The sequence below is a fragment of the Diadema antillarum genome, unplaced genomic scaffold (genome assembly GCF_040938485.1).
Source record: "Diadema antillarum isolate AM-2024a unplaced genomic scaffold, OU_Dant_1.0 seq00002010_RagTag, whole genome shotgun sequence".
Taxonomy (NCBI): Eukaryota; Metazoa; Echinodermata; class Echinoidea; order Diadematoida; family Diadematidae; genus Diadema; species Diadema antillarum.
In genome coordinates this window covers 158,321-178,964 of record NW_027272665.1, presented here as the reverse complement: position 1 = coordinate 178,964, position 20,644 = coordinate 158,321, and the positions used below count along the sequence as shown (strand labels likewise).

General features: G+C 39.1%; 1 protein-coding gene across 1 annotated transcript in view; it reads right to left on the bottom strand.

Moving 5' to 3' along the window:
• The window catches only part of LOC139713597 (uncharacterized), a gene marked incomplete at its 3' end in the record, with an annotated part of 94,586 nt that extends 74,380 nt beyond the window's left edge, over positions 1 to 20,206 (bottom strand). The window contains exon 1 of the mRNA XM_071625304.1: positions 19,855 to 20,206. Within this exon, the coding sequence (XP_071481405.1) occupies positions 19,855 to 20,016 (162 nt within the window). The remainder of the gene's footprint in view (positions 1 to 19,854) is intronic.
• Positions 20,207 to 20,644: the final 438 nt, after the last annotated feature.

Genomic DNA, 20,644 nt, shown 5'->3' with positions numbered 1-20,644 from the left:
CTTTAGGGGGTAAATTCATCAAACTCACAAGAAGCCTGAGACTTCATATACACATATTCATACTCTTTTATAGCTTTTATGATGAGAAATGAAATGCTCTATTGCTGGGATTAATCTGACCCTCTACTCGAAAGTATCTTTATGAGGCACGCATAGAAGAAGGGCAGCTTTCCTATGCAATGTGAAAGTACAGTACATCACTTGGCTGAGCCACGATTATTCTTCCTTTTCAGTCCCAAACTTCCCTTTCTTTCTTTCTTTCTTTCTTTTTTTTTTTTTGGGGGGGGGGGGGGACATAGACAGGTGATAGCAGTATGATAATACTAAATACACATTTGATATCCTAAATAGTGATCATTTTTTATTATTTCTTGTTTCATAACGGCATTTGTATATGAAAGTAACAATTATTTGTCATATTCATGGATCTTTTTTCCCCCAACTGTAACAACAGTTAACTGTTGCGGCCTAACCATGGCAAGAGAAACAAAACACAAGCATGACAGGGTCTGATTTCTAAGGCTAGCACTGCAACATTCCCTATGTGCTGTTCATCCTGGATAAGGAAGCATCCAATCAGAGGGCTTCCCCTCACATCATGGCCCACTGTTTACACTCGCTGTGGTTCAGACCAACAGTCATCATAAAAAAATAACAGCATCCCCCCCATTGTATGACACTGGTATGTTGTGCACAGCCCCATGTATCCATTTCTGTGTTGGGGATTTTCTGATCATGGTTATCAATGAAATCTATGCCATGAACGTCATTTGCTGCGACCCTATGAGCACAGCAGTAGCTCGGCAACAAATCTGTGATTTGTAAAGTTCTGTAGCTATGATTTGTGCACTAAGATATTATACCTCGATATGAATCTAAGAATATCAAAGCATGCAATCATTTGTTGCATGTACTATATTATTTTGCAAATTGAACATAACCCATTCCATACTGAATTCTGGAATCCCCATAGACTTAATACACAGGTCACCAGGTTCCCGTAGGGAATGGGTTGATTTCTTTAATATCTTCAGTCAAAAGTTTCTTCGTTATTCTCTTTAAAATGTCCAACTGCAGTTACGCATAAAGCATCGGGTTTGACCTGTTTTATCCCAAGTTCATTCTCAACAACTGTATTGTGACACAGGCCTACAAGTACACTGTACACAGTATCGTACAACACCACACAAAAATATACAAGTACAGTTGAACCTCTCTTATCCGGCCTCCCTTTATCCGGATCTCTCTATTATACGGACGCAATCTCGCCGTGATTTTTTTTTTAGATAATTACGGGACTAAAGGGGGGTCCCCAACTCCTTGAGAACTCCTACACAAACACACATGAATTACATATTACTTCCAACATGATTAACATACATTACATCAAATTTCCTTCCAAACTGCTTACCTTCAGACATTTTAACATCCCAAAACATCCCCAAATGTAACAATAAAAAGGTTGCAGTATACACATTACTACATGTGGTACTACAATGGGCTACATCAGTACATGTGTATGTATTGTATAAAGCATTGAGTCTCCCGTATCCGGCCAAATCCCTTATCCGGATGAGCCCTGGTCCCGACTTCTCCGGATACGAGAGGTTCAACTGTACCATGGTATGAAAAAATTACAAAACTTCCTTCAAGCCATCTGCTCACGGGCATCCTCTAGGGCGACTTCACTCCACAGAAATTGTGTCACCATCGGTCCTGAGGACACCTTTAATAATGGAATATCCTCCCCCGATGTGTGTAGGGTGAACATGTTCTGAATTCCGCCTCCTTCTCATTGGCTCCTGCCCTGTGGCCCTCCTAAGCTACCACGGAAGACTTGCCCCATACCATCAACGAAGATGGGGATCAGAAGTAGATACCCTAGTAGTCTCCAAATTCAGACTTTTTTGGGCACATTCTCAGTAAATCAGTCACTCTTTTCTGCAAGCAGACTTTACACAAAGTATAGTGATAACAATGCTCTGAATTCTGTTTGCATTCTACTTTCTTTTTTTTTCTTTTCTTTTCTTTTTTTTTGGGGGGGGGTTCTCAAAGATTGCACTGTGTTGTGTGTGTGCATGTTCTCCTTGTTCTTATTTGTATTAATTTAGGGTATCAACATTATTTGCATACGACCTACACTTACATTAATACCTAAAACCAGACAATAATAACAACTTTTACAAAATCATCTTTGCCACTGTCAATACTAACATATCCATTATCACTTATAATTATTATTATTATCATCATAACTATTACTATACTAATCATATGGACAATAAGAACATGAGGCCCATTATTCAACAAGATCAAAATGCTGTTTATAACAGCTTAATGATTTTAAAATCATACACTGTGCCAGCAGAAATATATAGTGCATTGGCTACTATAAAAATGTCTATCAAGTGAAACAAGCGACTTTATCCATTTTCAAACTGTCTAAACCATGCAAAAATGTTTTGTCACTCAAATTCTATACCAAGCTGACTTATATGTTTTTCCCTTTTATACTATTTCTTGCTCAGTTTGGCAATCCTATAGCAAGCTTCAGAGTTGTTATTGAAAGTCTATTGTTGGTGTAAAATTTGATCACAGCGGTACACGTGTCCATGACACATGGAAAAATATACTACAGTGGTGTAAAGTACATTGGCAGATATGAGTCATACTATAGTATTTATACATGAATCATGACAGCAAATTCACTGAATCTCTGACAACAGCAACCAGAAATGTCACACTTTGTACCCTGGTGCACTGGGTCACAAAGAAAGCCACAATAAAAGAGTTTAAAAGGCACAGGGCATGTTATCTTTGGGCATGATTTTGTTTACTAATGATCAAAGATCATTTCTTTATCTGTCCATAGAGATTGGGGACCTTACTCTTGCATACTTAAATTCACATAATCATATCTGGGTAGCAAAAGTGCATATAATGCACCAGACTGTGGTATTAATCGGCAATGACTGTACACATACATTGCAAAGCGACTCTTAGCATGCTTTGACTAAAGGTGGTACAGGACCATACAAATGCATTATTTAATTCAAACGACGAACCTTTCACTGTTATTCCTGATGATGAAATGATACACCAACTTTCTGATGCAATGATTTCAGCCAAGATATAATGCCTCACGTACGGTGTAAACTAGGGATAAAAGAAAGAGTTTACACCACTTTCATCCATAAGGATACATCTGGATAAAGTTACAGATCTATCTAGACAAACTGGCCAAATTGTTCCTGTAATTAGTAAATTGATAGATTTCACTGCCCATTGCTCCCTATAGTAATGACCAAGACAAAAAAAGAATCCACTGGGAAAACTATCCCAAAATACAGTTAAAGACCTAATAAAATGCTTGCAAAATGTTTTAATATGCAAAAGAAATGTAAAATATATGTCATGATTATCAATGTAAATATGTTGTCAGTGTCGTTCCGGTTTTTATCGCTTCTAGAAACTCCCCTAAATATCACATTTTTGGAGGACCTCGTTACAGCTTTTGCGAAAAAGATAGTCACGTGACCAACACCCCTGAACCGATTGATGACGTATAAGCACGGAGTTGTGCTCAGTTAGCAGACGCCGCTCAGCACAAGCACTCAGATTACTAGCTTGGTACACGCGCGTACACGATAGCTAGCCCGGCCAGGCCCGGGCCCCGCGCGGGATGTGCGCTCCCGGTCGACCCACTGACTGTCGACATGTACGCATTACCACGTACATTAATACTAAGTTGGCTTGCGCAGATACCTGGTACCTCGAGCATAATGTCTTCCCCTATATGGGTAAACTTCGACATTGATGATGATGATGATGATGAAGACTGCAGCTCTGACGATAGCGGAGAAGAAGAGCAGGCACATGAAGTTGAAGGGGAAGATGGGGAGGGAGAGGCAGCCGATGAACCAGAACGTTATCGTGGGGCTGCACCTTACCGATATGAACCAGCTGCATCTCCCCCGCTGCCAGTGCAAGAGCGTATAAAGAACATGGCACCAAGCCCGAGAATAGACCTCACGGAAACGATCGCCTGGGAAATACAGAGTATTTGGTATGCCCCCATATATTTTAACGTTAGGAAGGATATACGTGTACTGTATTCTACATGATTGACATATTGTAAGTTGTAAATGTTTGTCTAGTAAATAGATTAGAAGAACAGACTCAGCTTGCTCACAAAGTGAGCGGCTACTCCGGCCGCAGCAAGCAAGCGGGAGCGTCCCGGCCGTGGCCTGGCCCGTCGGCCGGCGCTTACAAGTTAAACTACTAGTAGTAGTCTAGTAGTAGATCTAGTAGCAGTCTACTAACAATGTTAGTACTCAGTAGTTATAGTAGTCTACTAGTAGTAGTAGTCTACCAGTACTACTACTAGTAGTAGTACTATTACCACTACGGCACTAGGTCTAGTAGACTAGTAAGTAGTAATAGCAGAATCTTTGGTAGTAGTAAAAACAGAGGCTACACTCTAACGCCTGTTCGGGAGATATGTTGTTACAGGGTGGGTCGTGGCTAAGAAGAAGAAAAAAAAAAGGGCCTAACCAGTTTCCCATAGTCAGTTTCTGCAATATTTGTTATCAGTACTTTAGATGCGCCATTTTCAAAGAAAAACGATACCAAGAATGATCGTCAATTTTGGTCGAGTAGTTTTTGTTTTATGCTAAAAATCATACTGTGGAAGGAAGCCCAAACGCCGTGCTTGGTCTACCGACGAATGCCACGGTGGGGCTGGATTCACGAGTAAGCCTAGGCCTATAAAGCAGGTGAGTCGCCGTAGTATTAGTACAGACACGCAGTGGTGGCGGGGCTATCGTGAAATAGGCCCCACCGCAGTGCGCGTGCACCGTACCCGTGCGTTTATAGCAAGCAAGGGTAGGTCCTCCTAGGGTTTAGGGTTGGGTAGGGTTGTATGGTTAAATTGGCCGTTAAATTAGTGGAGGGCCATATTATGAAGTCATTTTCGCCGCATTCACGAGTATTGACTGTGGAAGGCAGCCCCACCGCCGTGCTTAACTACCGAGATGAACGCCACACGGTGGGGCTGAATTCATGAGTATTTAAACAGGCGAGTCGCCGTAGTATTACTATTTATCTATTAGTACAGACACGCAGTGGTGGGGCCTATTTCACGAGTTTGCCGAAAATAATGGATATCCAAGCGTACCACAGTTGTAATCTGTATTATTGGCAGTATTAAATCCGATACAGTTCACTAAATATTCTTTTGTCTAAAGGCTTAGCCAATGACAATAGTGAAGCGCAGCACCTGCTATGCGCTCGCTAGCTCGCTCCCCCGCCAGCGCTAGCCAGTGCAGCCGCCGGCCGCCGGCTGTCGCTGCGCTGCGCTAGCATAGCCTTGCCAGCTCGCTGGCTACGGCTAGACTGGTCGTGAACGAACGACTCCGTTCTTAGACGTCATCACAATTTAGAAGTGATAGTGCGCCGCATGCGGCGAAAGTATAGCAAGTTTTCCAAAACCGAGGAAATTGCATCCATTATGTTAACAAACATAGAACAAAATTCAGAACAGTAAAAAACCCCGCACAACCATAGAATTACTTAGAATTTAACATTTAATATCATTACATTATTGAGAAAAAAATGCCTAAACCATTTTATTAGGTCTTTAATGGATATTACGCCCTATTGTTTATCCTTTAAAAAATGGTTACACATTTCATATTTTTACCTTGACTTTTCAAATCATGTCAGTTTCTGAATAGACACATAAAGAATTTCCTAGCTTTTACATATTCATCATTCTTGAATCACCTCATTAAAATGTTCCTACACCTACATTTGTAAGCAAACTCCTACAATGTGTACATGATCTCACTATCATTTATGCTGAACTGGACAAATACTGCAAGAGATTGTCTGGTCATGCATTATGTCGCAAAAGGGTCTGAAAGACATGAGACTAGCAGCGTCCTCCTCCATCCCACGACCTCATTCGTATCCAATGCATCAGACCCTGTCGAGTGTTAGTCACACTGGAAGTCGTGCACCCAGATACAGCTGTTAACGGGACTACAGGATTCCGCCATGCCCATTCTCCGCGATATCCAGATTACAGTGCTATGGATGGGACTACAATGACTATGGTACAGTACAGTTGTATCTAAAGTACAAACGTGTACAAGTTATGTACAAAGTTGAAGCATTACAGATTACCTTCGCTCTGACGCAAACAGCGAATGGATGTCTGCAATGTGCATTATATTTATAGGCCTACAAGTATACAAATCATGTTTATAATACTGTTTCAGAATGGCACAGTATACACAGGCAAATTGTGTGCAGGTACAGAACTATTTTAAGCTGCATTTATCATCTTTCTCTACACATAATGTTTGAAACATGTTAATTCATGAGGTTTGAATTTTCTTCAGTTTGTCTCCCTCTAACAAATGAAATTTGTAAGATCGCAACTGCTGATCTGTAGTTTAACAAACATGTTGGAAAAAAGGAACCACGGGACTCGAACCTGTCATCTACTGCTTTCCGGGCAGCGACAGTACCACCAGGCTGTCCTTGGTTGCCTGCAGTGGCATGCAGGTTCCTTTCTTCCGACATGTTTGTTAAATTACAGATCAACAGTTGCGATCTTACAAATTTCGTTTGTTAGAAGGAGACAAACTGAAAAAAAATTCAAACCTCAACCTTCATCCCTCTACTCAATACACTGTATTCTCTTGCATGATAATTCATGTTTGAGAGAGTTCATATTGTAGACAGTTTAAAAATCCATCCACATATTATTATACTTTTGCCAGACTGACTCAGAGTCCCATAACAGGAAGCAGTTAGTCTTCTCAGGCAAGATCAGGATCACGTAGACATCGTACACAAGGTACGTGCATGGCACGTCTTAGCATCTATACAGTGTACGTGACTGCAGGTAGAGAGAGGCGAGATCGGCTGTCTTGATACATGAAAGTACATGCCATGTTGAGCATCAAGACACGAGGCACCTTTATATTCCTACATACATATTGTACAAGGGGAGCGAAAGACAGTGATGGGAGGGAAAAACAAACATTTTAGCTTTGAAGGCACCAGAAGGATGTGCCAACTTCAAACACTTGTCTACACGCTTCAATCCACAATGTTCATCAAGAATTCATCCACATACACGTGCAGCTGCAGCCGAGTTGCATTCATAAGCAGGCCCACATTGTATGTGAAGAATGTGCGTGACTGCCAGTGAACAGGCACAACAAATATGACATCGACAGTGCAGAATGTATCAAACATGTACTACATGCAGTTTGTAAAAGGATTGCTTGTATGCAGTCCGATGCTCGGTTTCAACAATAAATCCTATTCAATTGCCATGGGCTAGTAAAAACAGAGAATAAAATGGTTCCCAACTTGTGTCACGATAGTGGCAGAAAATCTGACATTGATGAACTGCTGCTAGATTGCTGGCATCTGAAGAGAAAGAACTAAGGTATAGAATCAACAAGGAATTCACAAAGTTAAGACAGCTTATAAAAGCAGAAATCTGTACAAATGAGAAGCAAACTATGACCACAAAACAGGGTAACAAGTTTGAAAAGGCCTTAAGAAATTTGTACAAGATTACTTATGTTTTATAAGGAGCACTCTTAGAATTTTGATTTCTTTACCGCGGCTTTTGGTAAAGAAGTCTTTTTTTTTTTCTGCTAGTCGATTCTACATTGTACTTCATATTTTGTACATCTTTACACGCAACATACAGAATATTCAAGTCATTGAAAACTAAATGTACAATCATATTTACAAGAATACCAGTATCTCATTGGAAAAGTATCCACAATTGAAAGTAAAATGAGCAACCACTTCATACTTGGGTCGCTCACGTGGACAAGACATTCGATCTCAATTTTCGAGGGTCCTTGTTAATTTTCCGGATTGCCACGGATTAATAAGCGCTCGCTGCCGTAGCTGACCATCTGTCTGTCAGCATCGTCACCAATGGCATGGCACGCGGAACGACAACTTCTTCGTCAGGTCTGCTCACAGTTGCTGTTGTTGTTGGTTTGGTTTTTTTCCCTCCTTGCCAGGTAAACAAGCCCATCCTGGTTTTTCTGGCTTCCACTGACGTCTGCTGCACTTGGGCTATTTTTGGAATGATTTTGTTTCTGCCTGTCTCAAATTTTCTTTTTCCCTTCCCCTCTTGTTTCTTTGCTCTCACTTTCTGTTTCCCCTTCCATCCTACAGGTACAACATGTAGGTACTTTCGACACAGGGTTGTCATGTGCATAGGAATACTGTATGTGTTATGCATGAAAACTTTACAAAGGAAAAACTTGATAAAAATCAGCACAAAATTGGAAGTGCGGACGTGACTTGTCGGTAGCCTAGCTTCAAGGCTTATACTTCCCCAAGCTTGATGGCATCTTGAAATATCCTTGATAATCAACAACACACTAACAACTTCTTCAGATTGATTTATCTTTACAAACACACTACCGGTATTTAAAGACAGTATGGAATTAAAAAAAAAAACAGCTCATATCAACAATTATCAGGGTTCCTGCAGATTCTACAAATATAAATTCCATGACTTTTCCATGTAAAATTTTAGAAATCCAGGACCCCTTTTTTCAGACAGTAACTTCATGAAAACCTTAAAGGACAAGTCCACCTTCATATACATGTAGATTCAGTGAATGCAGCAATATTAGTAGAACACATCAATGAAGGTTTGGGGGTAATTGGACAATCCGTTCAAAAGTTATGAATTTTTAAAGTATCTGCGTAGTCACTGCTGGATGAGAAGACTACTACAGTGTATGATGTCATATGCGTACAACCATGTAAAGAAAATAAAAAGAGAATTTCACAAAACTTTACTTTTTGAATAAAGGGTACATTTCTTCAACTTATAACTGACATATGTTAAGGGTAATATTATTTCCCCTGCCTTCTGAAAGAGAGAAGTCAAGTGTTCTTTTGTTATGCGAGAAAAGTGAAAATATGATGAATTTTCTTTATCCTTTCTTTATATCGTTGTACTCATGTGACATCACAAGTTATAGTAGTCTTCTCGTCCAGCCCTGAGTGAGCAGAAACTTCAAAAATTCATAACTTTTGAACGGATTGTCCGATTTTCCTCAAACTCTCAATTATGTGCTCTACTAATATTGCTGCATTCACTCAACCCACATGTTTATAAAGGTGAACTTGTCCTTTAAGTGAATAGTGTTATTTAAAATGAAAATCATTATTATGTGTAGATACCTGGTATTCAAAGCGTCCACGTAAAACGATGGTGCGTACAGGTGTATACCACCCCCAACACTGTCTGTATAGCAAGTGAGTTAGTCCCATTTTATTCAATAGGCGTTTTCACATCAGCCCGACAAAAATCCAAGCTCGAGATATTTTCCAATTTCCCAAGTCAGAAAATAGCGCGCTATTTCGAAACATCGGGCTGATGTGAAAACGCCTGATGAAATGTTTTCAAGAAAAAACAGAAGATCACTACAAGAGGCAAATAATAGACAAATCTCTAAAGTATATATGACTTTTCCATGATACATCCATAATTCTGCATTTTCCATGACTTTTCCAGGCCTGGGAAAACATTTGCAAAATTCCATGACTTTTCCAGGTTTTCCATGACCGCAGGAACCCTGAGTTATGGTACCATGCTTCTTGCATAAGGATATGTAGTAGGTCCTACATAATTGTAGATTTGTAAGATACAAAGTGTATGCTCTATGGCTGAATTCGTGTATGCTTTTTCATATCAAACATATTCTAACCCTTTAAATAGCTGATGAACTGCCCATGACCGTCCTCTCGGAAATCAATTGAGCCACCCACAACAGCCCCCACAGTGTGTAGGCCTACACGTACAATTTTGTACGGGGAGTGACTTGAATACATGCAGGTATGGGATGTGTGTCTTTCGTCAAAATGCCTGATTCATATCATTCCTGTATCAACCTACCCTGCGAGCTTATCTCTGTAAATACAAACGCTATCAATTGACCCTAAACCCATGCAAAATGATACTTAATCTTTGAGTCTACAGGATCAATTTGTTTTAAGACTGTGTGAAGGTGCATTGTAGTGTGAAATCTTCTGCAAGGTCTTAATAGCGAGTACTGTAAATACAAGCATAGCTCTTGCTTAACATTGCAAAAAATAAACTTGTTTGCAGGGTTTGACAATCGACAACTGTTTCAATAGTAAATGGCTATTGATAAACAATGTACCTTGACTACAGGGCTGCACTACTGGGTGTCAACCAAGCCCTCTTGGAGAACACTATAAACAATTGCAAAAGAGGTGGATTTTCTGGCTAGTGTATGTACCTTGTATCACACATTCACCATTTTGGGACTGGAAATGTCCTAGACCATAGACTCGTATAGAGAGAATAAATGCAGAGGAAGTGTGGTGAAAATATTTAAACAAAGAGAGACATAGCAGCCTACACAAGAACTCATCTGTGCACATATTTCCCCAAATGCACTAATAAACATGTTTAAAGGTCAACAGCGTTCACAAAGTGGGAAGGACCGTCCCCACAAACCATTATTATTACCGAGCTCTTGCCAATATCAGTCTGTGGTAGGTGCGTCACTATTCAATGGCACACTCACCTGTCATGCATAATATTGTATCACATTGTATATACATTGTATGCACCAGGGCGGAAGTGAATAAAAGGTCAGGCTACAAATGTATGCTAATCCTCATTAATCCTTCTTCAAAGGTCACACCTTTCAGAGACAACTAGTTGTAACATGCACCAAGAATAAAGTTTATAATACCAGCTACATTGTAGAAAACACCTCTAGACCCACCACAGGGCAAACTTGGAATTTCACATGCGTACTGTAAAACACGATATATTCGAGGCATGAAAATTGAACGAATTGGAGCCGACGACCTTTCTCGCGGCATGAAATTTTCACGATTTACCACTAGCGTCAAATGCACAATGTGTAGGCAAGAACTTTTGCGTGCATTTTAATTTCACGAATGTTGCCGCTCACGAAATTCGCGAAATTAAATGTACATGTATGCAAACATTCCTTGTTTTACAGTATCTGTGGACCAACACAATTCAAATCTGCTTTAGATTGTCATACAAGGCCTACAGCTGTACTTCTACCTGTACTGTAGTTTACAATTAAAATCACTTGATTAGCCTGAAACTTGTTTCAAGACCTGTTTAAAACCAGGTTTATATTTTGCTTTATCTGAAAGGGCTCACAGTTAATATACCGGGAGTTAATTACAAAGCAGAGAGACACCTTGCCCCCCATTGAAAAGCAGCCACCTGTCTTATGCATTAATGATGTGGCCACAGCCATTAACCAACACACACTCCCACATAAACTCGGCTTTTCAGCAACCAAAAAAACAGACCTACACGTACAGATTGTACAGGGCATTATACGCGACAAACAACGATGCAGTCAGTTATTGTACCTGTCCATTGATCTAATGTACATGGAGACCAATAAATATACAGTGTACATTGTACATGCTGTCAGCTCTGAACTTTGTATGCCACACAAAGCAGTGAAATTGAACTTTATTTGCTAAATTACAATAAAACAGCACTTTCTCATGCACAAGATTAGAACAGTACACACAACTGACCCAAAAAAGAAAGAAAAGAAGAGGGACAAATAGTTATAAATTCACAGTTATGGTTTTTCAGTCAACATTGTACAATTGTTGTAGGTTCTATACTGTAGGCCTACAATGTACAATTTGTACATGTGGTTCTGGGGTACTGTCAAACTGACCATCTACAAATGTAGAAAAATTTAAACTAGAACAGTCTAGTTGTAGTCCATCACCATACCAAATTCTCAACTAAAAATCATCTAATAGCCAGACGGATTAAAATGTACACTGAATGCCACTTTTCACAATACAGTGCCAAAAACTGATACACGTGTTAACACACTGGCCGAACATATTGTAGGGCCTACACAATTGTACAATTGTACATTTGCATTAACACCCCTCAGAGCTAATACAATTTCCAGTATAGACTGTAAGAAATAATAATTATATGACCTACGGTGGTGTACTGGGTTATCTTGAGCCTACAGAGCTACAGCAATTACATCACACAAATAATTACATACAAGCCGACTGCACAATATGGCCTACGGTTCAATACCCATGAAGAGAGTCTGGAAGTAAAGACTAGGCTGAAGGCTAGAGTAATCAGCACATGAGCTGGATGGTGTAGTACAGTAAGTACCCAGGAAGCTTTCAATGACAGTATGGGTCTGCATTACATTGTGCACACTCCGAGAATCCCTCGCACAGTTTTGTCAGTGTGTGTATGTGTTAATCCCCTACAGCTGATTAATTCCCGCCTGCAACACAGTGTGTGTACGTGCAATCTACATGTACAGTGTACATGTACTGTATCCTATACTATGGCTTTAATTGAAACAATTAAATAGATATGTGGGTGAGGCAATTACTAAACCATGGGTCCAGACCAGTGAGTATGCACAGGGTTTTTTTGTTTGTGTTTTTTTACACAGGACTAAGAAAACAAAACCTGCAGTATTCATCATACCTTAGTGTATATTCGATGCAAGAAGAAGCCATTGTTTCATGAATGATACACATATCTCACATGTGATAAACAGGAAATAAGTCTGGACTTCAAAACAGATTAGCAATGACGAATAGTCACAGGTTTCATACCATTGGTATGACAACGTGTGTAACAACACAGTTGCATGATACTGGTTTCATTTGTTTGTACATTCAGCAATTTTGCCTTTACTGCATAACAAAAATGTGATGCAATGCTCGAAAAACTAGAAAAGCTTTCCACTAGCCACAACAGACGAGACTGTACGAACAAGTTGTACAAATTGTACCTCTGTGGATTTAAACAATGTGGTTCTAGTTGTTGTTGGGGGTTAAATGTGGTCACAGCATCATAAAGGTACAGTTTTACATCAACACGTACAATGTATTACACTGTATGCACAATGTACACCTGTACATGTACGTACACATCGATGTACATGTACAGGTACAATGTACAATGTACATAGTTGTACATGTAGGCCTACAACGTACATTGTATGAATTGTTATTTATAGACAGACATGTGACTACAATGTAGATTACAATGTTATAAAAAGATCCATTAAAAATTATGTTTCAAGATCTGTAAGTTCTTCAGAACCTTGCAACATAATGAAACTACATGTGCACTGTACCACCTGTATCCCTCTCCGTGTTAACATTGTACATTGTACATGCCAAATGCCCGATAAAACCACAGAAAACCTTGTCAATTTCAATATATAGAGGTGGGCATAACAATTCACACACTGTATGGAACTACAGGTGTACTGTACAGTACGGGTAGAAGCATGCAACTTGGAGCTCTGCGGACAATGGGCATCTTATGCCATACCCTCATAGAGGAATGAATAGATACTTGGTACACACACTGTACGTGAAACTGCATATCACAAGATTCTATTCGCACATAGGATCGCTTGGCTGCAGACTCAATAGAAAAGTTGAACTGTATACAGTGTTTTTATGGCATAGAAATTCTCTCATTGAAATTAGAATAGACTGACCCAGAAATGCCAATATGTATCATGAGACACCCTTTCGTTTTATGTACAATATATGTACTGTAGATCTAGAAAGAATGTCACTGTTGTGTGTTTGTTTGAGTTTCTTTCTTTTCTCTTTTTCTTCTCTCTTTAAACCTCTGATGCATATTACCAAATTACCAAATCTAACTGTGCTGGCTGCCAGCCATAACTTAAGTGGAAATCTACAAGAAGGCTGAACCTGACTAGGTCACTAAAGGTCAATAATCATTACCACCAAAGGTGGCCTCTGCTAGTCTTCTCGACAGCATCAGCACATTTTATTCTTCCTTCTTTTTTTTTTTTTTTGGTAATTCAACCTTCCCTGAATAATTTCCATATTTTTGCATCAAGAGTTCAAATCTATCTCACATTATGGTCGAGGTAAAATGCAGTGATGTCATCTGCACTTTCTTCAGTAACATCCACACGACTCCAGAAACGGAAGCTCACAAAGCAAAAGAAACTATGTACACACGCAGTCTGCCTCCCAAAAGTATAGCGACCAGACAGACTGTAAAATCATCATACTGCCTTGAACAGAGACTATTTGAAGGTGATTCTAAGTAGTGACACACTCAAAGGGAATGTGAAACGTGTGCTCCATGTAATTTCTTTTTTCATAATCTACATTGTACATTTAAATACTATCTACAGCTGCAGATCTCACACACTTTCTCAATTCAGGATATTGCTACAACACTTGTAAGTTGTGGAAAGAGCACACTTTACATACAGTAAGGTGTATTCAGTGTTTCCCTTGGATTAGCAAATTTTGACAATATCCTTTATAAATTGACAAGACTTAATACACAAAAAATCATGAATTTTCAGGAGAGCACACACCAAAAAAAAAAAAAACTTCTGTAATGTTTGCAACATTTTCACAAAATGACATCAATGTTGACATCAAATAATGTAGAAATAATGTTTTGGATATAATGCAAACAACTGCACTGTTTTAGACTCAAGTTAGTAGTATTGTTGATATAAAGCTGAGTTAACATACAGTACAATTGTAGTTCATTTTGCATCCATAGTTTTGCACACTGTGCAGTGCAAGGCATTTCAAATTATTGTACTAGTCCTGGATCATTAAAAACATATTGTATTGATTTTGATTTCTACAGGAATACATGTACATGTATGTCATTTAAGAAGCACTTTGGCCGTAACATTTCAAAGCTTATGAGAAACTGGCAATCTCTTTGCTACACTGTGTATTAGGCTTTTGAATTGGAGCATGATACACACTGTACAATGAAGTACCTATTTCATGACTTTATTCAGCTTACAAAATGTACAAGGTCATTTACTGTGTTATGGGGGGGGGGGGGACATGAAGTACAAATTTTGTACTATATAAATAATGTGTAGTAAACCCATGAGTCAATATGATACTGATTCACAACATGTTTTTATCATCTCCCTAAAGACAAAAGGATGCTATCAAAAAGTCTTCACTAAAATCATAATTTGCAATGGCAACAAAGCAGACAGTCTCTTTACAATTTCCAAGAAATACTACCTCTCCAAATATAAACACGAATGTCACATGGAATTGAATGAGCACTCAGCCATCCAGTCACCCAAACATGTCTTGTCAGACTTCCCAGATGCCTGTTTTTCATATCAATCAGACCACGGTCCTAAAACACACCGAACAGGAAAAGGCAGATAATCCAATTATGAAGGAGCCAGTGCAGTTTTACAAGTTGTTGTCCTGGATAAACATGAAAAACTCCCACCATGATCACTATGCTAAAAGCCAGCACAAATGAGACCAAAAAAAAAAAAGGTATCTGACAGATAAACGTGTACATACATTATGTTTAAATAGGGCTTTATTCCAAGAAGGAATTCAAAACAAGCTCATACTGTAGTCTACAGGAGAATTCCAGACAATTTTCATAATTTCCCATCATGTACAATGTACATGTACGTAGTACATAAATCGATAGTGCCATGTAAAGATTTGTGGAATTTAATGTGACCAGTCCTTTTAGCACACAGAGTAATACTCTGAAAAACCCAAAACAAATTACACTCAACAAGGATGCTGACACACAATAGCTCGGAACATATTCCAGTAATGTAGCAGTATCACAGTAATTCCATTACCATACCACTTGCTTACACATTATAACTTCACATGTATAGGTAACACAATACTACTGTAGAATTTATGCATGCTTTCTTCTTTTGTTCTGCTGCCATGAGCACCCAACCATGCATTTTTACATACACTTTGTACAAATCTGCTATGTCATCATCCTCGTTTATTGTGATTTTTCTACAAATTTTGAAAACATTCTTTTTCCTCATTGCAATCTCAACAGGCCTACATAAATTCCCAAACTGTGCAGGCCTACCCAGTAAGATGTTCCAATTGATGCTTAAATCTCTAAAAATCATCTGAAGTCTCATTTAAATTCAGTCCATGGACTAAACCAAGCCCTGAAGGGCATACTTTACAGAAGAGTACACATAATCATCATTACAATAATCAGGGCTCGACACTAACGGTGGCCCGGTGGCCCGGGGCCACCAAAAATGAAAGTTGGGCCACCAAATTTCAAAAAAGGGCAAATTTGGTGGCCCGCCTCGGGCCACCAAAAGTTTTTGAAAAGTATGTCAATAAATTTGTAACTTTTTGCGCCGCAAATTAGCAATTCAATTTGTTTAAAGGATGGATGAAAAGGACTGAAGGAGTGCCTGAGAGTGAGTGTTGCAAGTTTGTTGAAGTTTATTTACGAGTAGTGTCCAACTTCTAATTCTTACTATCATAAAACTTAAATATTTGACTCATTTAAAAAAAGGACTTTTAACGTTTTTTATTGTTTGTTTTTTTTCGGGACACCAAATTTTTCTCTCGGGCCACCAAAAATTTGAAATTTAGGATTTTGGTGGCCCCATCGGGCCACCAAACAAAAAAGTTACAATAGTGTCGAGCCATGCAATAATGATGTGTCTCAAGCATTTATGCAGTCAAAAAGTGTTAAGCATGATCTGCAGACAAGATTTAATTTTACTGTAAGTACGTTTTTGTGAATTCAGCCTGTTGTGTCTGCACTCAGTCTTTCTGAGTCATTCCGTCTTGTCGCATTCAAATGCAGACAAGCACCAGGCTTTAAAGGGAGGGGAGTTTCCCAACTTTACCAAGGGCAGATTACGCAGAGAGGAGCGGAAGTGCTAGATTTAGGGAGCTACCCCATTGGTTCCCGTTGGCACATGCAGAATTTACTGCTCTACATGAGAGAGCATCTCGACTGCGAGGGCCACAGACTGTAGTCTGTCCTGTCCCCCCCCCCCCCCCCCCACCACCACCACCACCCCCACAGCATGACACTATAATTGTGGCAACTTTAAAATAGCATCAAGCCACAGATCAAAAAACACAAGCATCATGCCCTGTGTGCTATGACACAACCCTGCAACTACTGTACAGTATTATATAAAATCAGTGACATCTTCCCATCACACTACAAGTTAGGGATGGTTGTTCTCTTCACATGAATATTCATGTCTATGACATGTCAAAGTCTTTCCATTTATGGATCTTGCAATATTTTGTGTATACAGCAGGTCTACCTACATCCGTCAATCTCTGCATCTAACAGTTTTGAGGTTTTTGGCTAAAACAAGAAACAGAAGAGTCAACTGACCAAATGTGTTGTTTTTCACAAACTGTCAGTCTGTCAATGTGTTAATAGCCAATTCTAAATTGATGGTATAAATTTGGTGGAGATTGGGCTTCAGGTTTCCAACTCTTTTTGTGACACAATGAGACAATCTGAAATATGAAAGAGCATGCAAATCTAAGAGGGATTCAAAGTTTAATCGATGAAAATTGGTTCTGAAATTGCTGCAATATCAAAAACAAAGGGATCCTCATAAAAGGCAGGACCCATCTTTTATTACAGATAATTTAATATAATCCTAATTTCAGTGTAGACCTGGACCCTGTTTTATGAAGAGTTAAAATTGATTATACAGTTGATTTCTATCATAAGTCTATGGCAGCCTGTGTGTTTTTAGGGAAATTTAAAATCGATTACGTCTTTTGATAAAACAGGGCCCTGATATGACAGATATATCAAATTATAAATCAGAAGAATTATTGCCTTCAATAAATGTAGGGGATTGGAGGATAATTTGCATGGATTGATATGTTAAATAGGACCATGTTCCTCCTCAAAACCTGCATGTACACGTACGTGTAGGTAAAAATTCATTTTCGTAATCCTCTGCTCCCTTCAAAGTGAATCAAAGATTAATTAAGATGAATGAAGAGCACATGACAGCCTTTCCATGACTTATGTTCTTTAAATGTCTTACAGTGTAAATCAGTGCTTTTATTGCTACCAGAGCGTTCCTTGTAAAACTAGACTATATTTATATAAAGAAATGCACCTAATCATATGCAGCAGGTCAGATACCACACATAAAAATATTTAAATTGTGAAGTATTAAAGTTTATTTTCTGAGAAATTAATTATATTATGCAAAATAATGATATTACGCAGATGAAGGCGCAAATATTCATAACGTGAATGACGCGCCTCAAACACAACAACAACCTTCCCACACACACAAGACACAGAATATTGAGTGTAGATCCACACACCTTCCTTGTATCATTGACAATGTTAAATGACTGCCTGGGTAGGTCTACACATTTGTAGACTCTACAGCTTACAGTGTATAAGTAGGCACGTCACTCGCGTGCACCCAAAAATCAGCCATTTCAAAATGATCGTGCGTGTTCGGCCATTTTCATGTGAAGTGAGTGATGATACTGGGGTGAGAAATCATGATTGTTTTGTCAAATTTTTGAATGATGAGAAATAAAAACATACATATTTAAGAAAAAAATATCTGTTTCTTGCGTGTCTGTGTTGATGTGTGTCTGTTTTTGATGACAAATACGAAAAAAAGAGGCTTGAAGCGCGGCTTACCGACACGGTCAGGGAAGCTCGAACGGCGATATCTCGGTGGCAACCTCCGCGCCACGCAATTTCGTAACCTGTTTGTGTGTGCTTTCTGCATCGTTTCCGGGTGCCACACGTAATATATCTGGAAATGAGGTTGCCAATCACCAAGCTGTATACCTTGGCATCGGGTACCGAGTCCCGAAATTTTCCAAGATAGCGACTCGCGCCGGCAAGCGACGGGAAGGCAAGAAGATGTACTTTTTTACCCGAATTTGCTCGAATATCTAAATTTCGATATCAGATTATTAATTTTGAAGTATTTTCCTTTCATTTGATATATGATTCATTTTTCAATTATTTTCATGGCATTTGGGACAGCTTATTGTTTTCCGCCTTCCACTCTTTTTTGCACAACTTCCTACGCTACGCTACGGCCGCGAACCACGAGTCAGGGTTTGACCTTGTGCAGCGCTATGCCTATCTTTTACACATGTTAGCTGGACTTAGTTTATTTTTCAACAAATTTGACTGGCCCGTCAGTGATTTCATGACCAAATTGAGGTATTTCCATGCTTTATTACAAGAAAATTACAAAATTCTGAATGCTCATTTTTTCTTTTCTTTGTGGTATGTCCAGCTTTCTAGCAACTTGACGGTGTTTGGGCAATTATGAATTTATGATTTTTTTTTAAATACTGGGTCAAAATGTGCCAAAAATGCAATTTTCCCAAAATGGCTGAATTTAGGGTCTTTTTTCGAGTCTTATTTTTCGCATAACTCGAGAACGAAAAAACGAATTTCAATTTTTTTTTCTGTTTTGTGTTTCTTTTATGCCCCTCCTTCCTCTGCAAACGGTTTTAAGTTAAAATAAAAAAGTTTTAAAAATGGTGTGATAGATCTATGCCTAGTAGATTCTATAAGACAACATGATTTTACTTCAGAAGCAACCCCTGAATTATTTGTACAAGTTTTCATTTTGCCAATTTGCTGCAATGCACATCTTCTGAAATTATGCCTATATGGATGTACATATTGCAATAGCATAAATGGCTAAAACGTCAATCTCTCACTGTAAACATCAGTCCTCACAATTGTCAATAGGACCACCAACACAACAATACATCCACAGTCACCACTTTACTTTCTACACAAAGTGACTGTAATGTTTTCAACTGAAATTAAAAACACAGTTTAAAGCAACCGAAACCTGGTAACATGATATAAATGGTGGGAATACGGGCGTTAGCTGGGATAGTACTTAATGCCTGCTATGATTCACGTATGACCAAAAAGGTCGTGTGGCTTACTCGGGGTAAATCTCGGATTTGGTTTGCGTCCAAGCGCAGCTCTTCCAGAGTGCGTGCATAGCGATAGACATCGTCCGGAACCGCGGGCAGGTTGCAGTGCCGCTTGTCGATGTACTCGACGTGCCTGTTGCAGGCCCGAAAGAGCGGCATACACTTGAACATGGCGTTCCAAAATCCTCCGCCGTCTGCTTGTATATCCAAGAACTAAGTAAGCATGTGGATAGAATCCGTAAATGAAAAATATCCAAGAGGTCACAGAGTAAAATCCGTTCTTGATTACTCGTACTTGGTACGGTTTCGTCGCTTTCTTTACGGTAGCTGATTTCCCGCAACACAGTGATCCTACGAGCAAGATGTCCGCCCAAGTGACGTCACTGGTAAATTTCTAAATCATTCCTGGCACAAGAGGGAGCTATACAACTTAGCGTGGTCTGAACGCGGCGGTATGTTGATGTTTCAGTCAATTAATCTTTCTGCAAAGTTTTCCTAATTTGTCTGCAAGAACATACCAACACATCTACAATTTGTGTCTTTGAATGCCTTCCAAATATGAATGATGCTTAGCCCAGCTCTAACTAATAAAACAGAAAAAAATATTGAAAACAAAATGTTGCTAACTTTTTTACTCTCATGCAGGTTTCCATTAGCATGGAAATTAATTGATATCAAGAACATCTTTTTTGTATCAGTAAAGCATTAACATTAATTTCGTATTTCCTGGAACTATAACTACGGTATTTTGCATCTTTTGCATCAATTCAGCGAAATGTGATCTCCAAAAATTCGACTT